Source organism: Corvus brachyrhynchos, unplaced genomic scaffold (genome assembly GCF_000691975.1).
Source record: "Corvus brachyrhynchos isolate BGI_N302 unplaced genomic scaffold, ASM69197v1 scaffold239, whole genome shotgun sequence".
NCBI classification, from domain to species: domain Eukaryota; kingdom Metazoa; phylum Chordata; class Aves; order Passeriformes; family Corvidae; genus Corvus; species Corvus brachyrhynchos.
In genome coordinates, this window is record NW_008246057.1 from 1,988,545 (window position 1) to 1,997,134 (window position 8,590).

At 37.4% G+C, this 8,590-nt stretch overlaps 1 protein-coding gene across 1 annotated transcript in view; it reads right to left on the reverse strand.

Moving 5' to 3' along the window:
- The window catches only part of RELN (reelin), a 233,623-nt gene that overhangs the window by 128,149 nt on the left and 96,884 nt on the right, over positions 1-8,590 (reverse strand). The window contains exon 8 of the mRNA XM_017745972.1: positions 1,484-1,580. Within this exon, the coding sequence (XP_017601461.1) occupies positions 1,484-1,580 (97 nt within the window). The remainder of the gene's footprint in view (positions 1-1,483; positions 1,581-8,590) is intronic.

The window sequence follows — 8,590 nt, forward strand, 5'->3', positions numbered from 1 at the left end:
CTCTTCCCCGAGAGATCTCTGCCCTCCCTCCCAGGAGTCCAGAGCTGAAATCCCACTGACACAACACAACACCTCCCTTCACAGCTGCCCTCCTGTCCCATGTCTCCCCAGTTCTCCCACCGTTCCCTGGAGCTGCATGTAGTGCTGTGAAAGTCGCTGAAGCACATTCGAATAAACACTGCAATTCATACGGACCACAGGAGAAACGAGCATCCTTCCATAATTCATCCTCTCCACTTCGCACGACATTGCTCTATTGACCTATTTTCTACTGCTGGCTCCAGCATCAAATTTTAGGAAGGAGAGGTCAAACTGCATGCACATTAACTTCAAAAAAATTTGGTCTCAAGGGCTTGTGTTTGCATCCTCACAACTCTTGAGTTCCCTGGCTTGTAGAGCTATGAGAGCAACTGAGCTGACGTTACGGACTAGATGTGTAATTTTGCATCAGTACGAGAAAAATAGAATGTATTGCATGGTTACTCTGAGGCAACTTCAGTGCCTGCAGTGAATTACTCTTGCTTTATATTTTTCTGAGATAAGAATTAGCACCAATTGTTTTACTAAAATTGAGAATAATTTATGCTTTTTTCAATTAAATTGTAGCCCCACTCCCCCAAGGAGCTGGAGGATGAGATACTGAAACACACAACCTTGCAGCTCGAGTTTTGCTTATTCATCAGAAATTAAGGAGCCTTTTGCTCTGGAAATTGCGTCAATGGACTGAAAATAGGCTCAAGCAAGTCACTTGTATAGCACTGACACTGGGTAATGCAGGAAGGCAGACTGAGATGCTATGAGGACATTACATATGAATAACAGTTTTCTCTTCCCCAGTTGTATAATTATGTTTATATGCCATTGCACAAAATGCCTTTCCTATTGTTACTGAATAAAATATGCTCTCTTAGAAAAATCCATCTCCGACACTGACTCTCTCTTTAAAGGTGTGGATATTGCAATGAAAAGATTTAAATTTTCCATTCATAATCCTTTGCTTTTTCAGGTACACCAGTTGGTTTAAAAGCAAGGCACTATTCACCATAATCTTGTTATTACAAGAGCATTAAGAGCCAAGTGTTCATATCAAACTATAAAATGTTTTTATTGAATATTTTAATCTACCAAAGTAGATATTTGCAACATTATAAAATATGGCCATTGATGACATTCAAAATGGTGCTAAAATGCAAAAACTCATCAAAGTTTTGTTTTTTCAGGCACGGGAACCTGCTGGTTATTGGAGTTGCATTTTAAGTGTGAAGTGATTCTCTTACTCCCTTCCCACATACTCAATGGATGAATTTGTGATTTACCAAATCTGGTGGCAGTTCTGCAATTAGCCAGGAATTTCACCCCTCATCTTTTGTATGAACAAGGAGAACTGAAAAGTTAACAAATAAAACAAGTTTTAAAAGAGCCAGGTTTAAACACCACCTGCTCAGCTGGAAAACATGAAAATGATTAAAAAGCTGTAACAAACCTAATTTTCTCCAGCTGAATCCAATCTGCAGAACTGTTCTTACTGTAGGACACCGTGATGCTGGGATCTGAGTAACTAAATCGACATGAACCCGATCCTGGGAAAGCAATAAAATGAGAAGTGTTACGACACAATGAAGCATAAATGATTCTCCAATAACCACAGTTGCTGACTGTGCCTTTGTCACCTTATCGTTTCTCCCCATTTTAAAGTGCTTTGATTGATGATGAAATTTCCTGTGATCTGTTGCTGAAGGTAAACACAAAATAATGCATGCTTTATGAGTCAGAAATAAAGTGGAAATGATAAATCACAGCAGTGCCATGTAATCTCTGCAAATTTCCCAGGGGAAGCCAAGTAAATTACTTAACACCCCCAACTGCAGGAAAAAACCCACCATCTAATGTTTAAACAAAACCTTCTTATTAGAGAATAATCCACATAGCAGAATTCACAGGGAAAGCAGTAAAAGACTGTTTTTCATATTATTGTATATATATAAAAAAATCTATAAATAAAAATACAATAAGTGAGAGGAAAATAGACACAGAATTACTTGAGCCAAGAGCAAACGTGCTTTAGGAATTTAAAAGAGCAAAGATGTAACAAAATTAGTTATTTTAAGGTTGCCTGAAGAAAATTAATTAAGAAATCATCCAATATACTCCCTAGATCCTATAATTAATAACAAACACTTGATGCTGATCTGGGAATCTCAGAACACTTTACAAAAATGAACTAATTAAGCCTTATGGCACTCCTGCAAGGTAGGGTAATATATTTACTTTTGATTTATAAAAGGGTGCCTTCTGGGTGTTGTCACAAAAGATGAGTTTAACAATTAATACATGAGGCAGTCAAAATAACACAAAAACAGGATTGAGAAATTCATCCTAGAAAACATGATAAACAACCTGTGTGGTAATTAAACACACTAAAACCACTATTTTTCCTCACACACCAGATAATTCATCCATCTCAGAAAATTCAATGCTCAGTGAAACAGACACACCCTAGCCTGTGCTCCAAAGGTCAAAATTTCATAAGCATGTGAGATTCAAAGCAGCAGACATCATGTACTTCCCATGTTTAAGAGAAGCAGCTTTCAATTAAACAGCACCTGTGATGGCATCAGGATACCACTGAGTGAGTACCACAGCTTTGCTCACAGTATGAGTACATATTATATGTGCCACAAGTAGTGTGTTAGGTTTATGTGTGTTTCAGATACTTTCATCCACACTGGAAGTTGTGTAAATACATATTTTAATATATGTATAAATCTATATACACACTGCTGACAATAAAATACTATCATTTTCGAAACTGGGGTGCTTATTTTTGTAAATGAAATAAATGGCCTGATTAAAAAGGTGTTAACCACTTGTACAAGAGAACAACTTACACATTTTAATGGGAACATATGTCATTAAGCACGGTGCTTGCAGCCCCAGCTCCCCCGAGGCAATTCAGATTCACAACTCTCAGCCCTACAGAGCTGTTTTTCTGCTCTGAGACACACATCACATACCTCTACAGGGGGAAAACCACTCCAAAACATGGGATGAAGTCCTGTCTCTGTAATTTTGTCTGATACATCCACTAGATTCCTGGAAATGATCCACAAAGTTGCTTTCCTCTATCTTTCACTAATGTTAAATTGCAAATAGAGTAACAGATACTTCCGAGCCACTACAGCTGCGTGTGGTATGTTCAGCTGGTCTGACACATATTCTTGCTGTAAAGAGGCACAGAATAATTAATACTGCAAAGGCAGCAGGACTTTGAATTACCAGCTATGTATCCAAAATGACTACAAAGCAACTGTCTGGTTATATTTTACTGACAAGGCATTTTATTTCTATCACATTAAAACCAAATGATGTCAGGAAAAGCCTTTGCGTTTCATATTTGCCCATCTGCTGAGATGGTCTACTTTACTGAGTGGCATCTGCTGTTGGTTCCTACTTCTGTGGAATTTAAGAGTTCCAACCCTTAATCACGCTCGTTCGTTTTATTTTAGAGGAATTCTGTTCAAAATTCAGGGAACTGCAGCCAGTTTGACCTCTTTGGCCAGTCAGAGGAGGTGAGGTAAAACAGCAACATACTGAGTTTTATGTCAGACAGAAATTAAAAGAACATAATCAGTAAAAATAACCAGCAATATGGACTTTATAACATGTGCCATTCCAGTTAGTGCTACAATCAACTTTTGGTACAGTGCTCTTAAACAAAGCTGAGTCCAAATATGCTGCTTAAAAAGGAGAGAAGGCCAGATTTGCCACACAATCAACATGAGAAATGTTGTCTGTTAGATCTGAACACCCTCAATTATGCAATGAAGATCAAAGTTGTTGCTTAAAAGAAATGGGGCTACTCAGAGAGGGCTTTGCAAGGTAGATGTGGCATTTCACTTGTGAGACTGGAAAAAGAGCAGTGGAGACAATAAAAAGAGGGGAGAAAAATGCTGGGATTTATTATTTTTTTAATAAGCAGGGTGGGTTGTATTAAGATTAAAGTTAATTTGGGAAAGTCCTCAAGTAGCAATTACTGGCTGCAATGACAAATGTGTTTTTATCAGTGTTTAAACCCTCTTTATGTATGTTCTTGACTCAAAACATAAGATAGCAAGATTATTTTTCATATACCTATCTAATTCTGCAAAACTCAAACTGACAATTAAAAAAATTAAAAAGTATGTATCTGGTACTTGAATCTTTTACAAAACTAATATACATCCAATATTACATTAAGAATTTCTTCCCAAGAAAAGGGAGGATGGTGATATATGCAACTGAACTACAGGACAGGGTTTACTGAGATGGTCTTGCGAGTCACTGCCTTTCAATATAATTTTCAATATTACTTTAAATATTGCTATTACTTAATACTATGGCTGTTAGTCCATATCACTGTTATTTCAGTAATCCTAAACTACGATTATTTAAAATACAAATCTGCTTTTTGGATGTTTACCTCTAGCTTGACCAGCAAAGCTATATTCTGACTTTCCACAAATAGGTGATCAGAACTCAAGTAGTAATGACTCAGGAATGGAGCTTGGGAGGGAGGTGTCCTTCCCACTGCTCCCAGAGATGGTAATAGCCAGTTTGTCAGCCCCGAGCAGAGAAGCAGGGGCAGGATATCATGCCACAAATCTTCACACCTTCCTGTCCTCTGAAGGAAAAGTTGTACATAAAACCTTTTGAATGAGATTAGATTTGGTTTACTTTCTATCAGGAAAGCCCAGGATTTGAATTAGCCCCGAAAATGGGTAGCAAAACCTGCACAGTGATTACTGTAAACAAGTCTGTGTTAGTAAGCCACTGCATTAGAGAAAAAATGCTGTTTATTTCTTACGATGAGTATGTCACAGCAAACTTGACACCTTGGTAAAGTTATTGCTAGATAAATCTGACTAAGAGTTAGGATTATACTTTCAATATTAAGGGCTTTCGTGTGTAATTATCTATTGGGAGCAGGGGGCACTCCAAACCATCCTCTGTTCAAGAACTGCCAGATTTTTTCTTTACATATATACAAGGCAAGCTTGTCCTTGTGTTTCAGGAACAAAGTATTTTTTTCCTTTGGAGTTATTTTACTCCTTTTGATAGTCTTTCATCTGATGTTCACAGACTTCCAAAACTTTCAGAGAAAAGCTAGAGACAACCTTCATGAATTTGAAATGATACATTTGAAGCTCAGACAGCAATTTTGTCTGTTATCAAAAATTATGAGCAGCTTCAGTTATAGAACCCAGCCATTTTCATGTACTGAATATTCTGGAACACTAATTTATTTGGCTGGTGCTTTACATGTTTGGATTTTTTCCCAAGCCAAATTTCAATAAAATAAAATTTTCTCAAAGTTGAGTCCGGGCACCGATGCTAATAGAAGAAGGTTTTGACTGGCAGAGTATGGGATTGCTAAACATCTCCTGACAGCTGCTTTGTTAATTCTGCTTAGCTAAACAGGAAAGAAGGGAAAAGTGTAACATAAGTATGCTTCTCAGTTGCCTTGCTCCTTGTTTCACAGGACTGGTAACCCATAGCCAGGACCTGACTAGCACTGACCACTCTCAGCGTATCCAATTGAAACAGTAATGGGTTTTGTCTTTTTCAATTTTAGGTTTTGTTAAGCTGATTTTGGTTTCCTTCAAGGCCATCTAAAGTACTGGTGAATATTTTACCTACCTTATTTTTTAAATGTCATGTAGGTAGCATAGCATTTCAGGAGAGGTGTTATGAAGGCACCACATATGAGCTGTTTGTATCCAGGTATTCAGTTATTTCTATCCAGGCTGGCAATAGCAGGCAAAATTAATTCTCACTACAGCTTTGCCTCCAACTGTGTCAGATTTACAGAAACCCAAGTCATACAGCTGTTGGTCTCTAAGATTTCTTAACAACATTGATTAGAAACTGGTGTTTTGCTGAGATAAAACTGGGTGCCATCTGCAAGGGAAGCAATATTTTGCTCCTTATAGAGTGTGACATCCTCCGCCTCTTGACAACCTCTTGATAGCTCCTGCAAGTGCTTCCGTGGATAAGCAGATGAGATATCTAATGCTGGCTTTAAGGAGAATGAGTCTGATGGGGGACTGCACAAGAAAGATTCGCACAAAAATTGTGCAGAAGGGTTTCAATTGTGTCCTGAATGCAGTCTGAAAAGCAAAAGGGTGCTGGGAAGAATCCCTTTTATCTAATGTGAGAAGATTACTTTTATTAATATTGTTAATGGGATGAATAATGATTAGTGTTTGCTAAGGATTATAATTTGCTGATATCGCTTGAATTAAGCCAAACTGGATAGTATCAATTACTCGTGGTCAAATCTGGCTGGCTTGCTAATAGTTTTTTCCAAAGTAATGAACCACTGTTTGGTATAATGAATGCTCCATGGATTCTGGGTTTTTTTTAGAGGTATGTTTATATTGGCTTTTGATCAAGAACTAAATTATTTTAACCATCTTAAAATACAGAATATTTAGTGCTGGATGTACCAGAAGCACTGGTATAAAAATATGCAATGCACTGTTCATTCCATTCTGCCTCTGAAAACTTCCTCAAGAGAAGGTCACAAGAGCATTTTAATTTTTCTTTGAAGTCACAACTTTGAATTTAGTTACAAATGTGATTTTTAATTATGACTTTTAGATCTTTAGACTGTTTTTAACAGCTTTTCCCTGTTTATAGAATGAATTCAGAGTACAAAGAGATATTTTGAGTGTAAAATATAGTCAAACTAAAAACTGTAACAACTGCATTCTGTGTTGTAATCATAGTATATCTGTTAATAGAAACAAATACTTTTATGGCTGGCTGCTTTTCTTTCCCTTGTGGGGAAAGGATTTTGACTGTCTGTCCTCTTGTATGTTCTGATAAACAATCTGGAATAAATACCTGACACTAGGGAAAAAAATGCCAATGGTGTTTGCCTTTCATAAAAGTCAGATCTACTTTAGCATTAGGAAAAATTACAAATTTTGTAATGCAAAGTCTCAACCATTTATTTTCTGCACATTTCTGAGAGCAGCTAACTTTTGTTCCACTGGCAGATTTAGGCCAGTGTTCCATTTTGGAAATGCTGGGTAGTTATTTACATCTAAATAAAATTAAGGGGCTGATGAGCAGGCTAAAAGCCTCCACTGTAAAACTGTAAAAGGTGAGGAGAAGAATAATTAGTAAATAAATTTGATAAAAATAAATCATAAGAACTTAGTAAATTAAGTCCTAAAAGTTAATCTGAGGCTAAACTCTAGGAGGATGGGGCCCTGAGCAAGCTGTCCTTGCCCAGCATGTGATCCTGGTGGAAGCACGGAGCAGGTGATCACCCATGGTTCCCTTCCCATCCACCTCCTGCCAGGATTCCCAGTAACAGCAGATGTACTTTTTATGAATTAATGCAGCTAATTTCCTTTAGATGAGAAGTCTGAGGAAATACTTATCTAGTTCAACTTCCTCTTAGTCTATTTATATTCAGAGATCTGATGTGCTTCCTGCGCTCACACAAATTTGTTCTCTTCTAATGAACAAGATCAGATCACAAATCATACTGCTTTTTGTGCTGAGAACGTTAAGGAGAGAAAAATAAACCAGGCAGAAAGCTGTATTTCCCTCATGCCAGTTTCCAATTTATTCAGATGTAAAGCTGTTCAGCTATTTATAGTGTCTCTTTCTGAGATACAGACAGCAGGTATGTGCTTGGATAATAAGTCTGTTACCAAATAAATAATTACATGATGCTAAATTTAACCACGTTCTTAAGTGCAGCAACATCATATAACACCTTGCTGAAGGCAAAGTGAGTAAACTCACTTAGACCTGGATGAAATGGACACCCAGGAATGGTAGCTACTGAAACAATAGTATCATTAATGCTCCCAAAATACTTACAACTCTAAGTATTGTATGTCTGACAAAATAGTAACTCCTGTGTTCAGGAAGCATTTTCTACTGGTGCACCCACATTGTACACTTCAACATTATTGCTGTTAAATAGTTAATGTCAGATTATGTGGAGATTCTCTAAGGGAGAGGGTGACCTTTCAATGAAGCTGGGCAAAATGTAAATGATATCATCTGAAAGTAGTTCAGTAGTACACTAACACATATCAGTAAATAGATGCTTTGTGTAACTGTGTTTAGCAGCCTGGGCCAGCTGCGAAGGTCTCTAATTAAGAAAATGAGCACCATAAGGTGCTGGTAAGGGTATTAAAATACTGCATTAAAATACATGAAGTTTTATTTAAATCTCTACAGTCAGTCCACTCTAGAGAGGCAGTAGAATTGGTCCCAAGAACTGCTGTGTAAAAGGAGATAACTTGAATATACAGATATGAAAGTCCTTTCCTTGGCTGCTTTAGTGAAATTCCCTGGCACCAAGAAAATCTGGAAAATAATTTTTCTCAAGCCAATTCCGAGCTGAGGTGTCTCTCTTTTCTGAAATCATGTGATTGCCTGCCTTTAAATGTATATGCAGGTAGATAACAATTAGTTTGGTAAAAACTGGTTTTTGCAATTCCCGATGGGCTTTTCTATTTCCATCTGCTCTTACTTTTCAATCCCTCACCTGCTGGAGAAAGAGCCAGGGCTGCTTTGCTGAGCT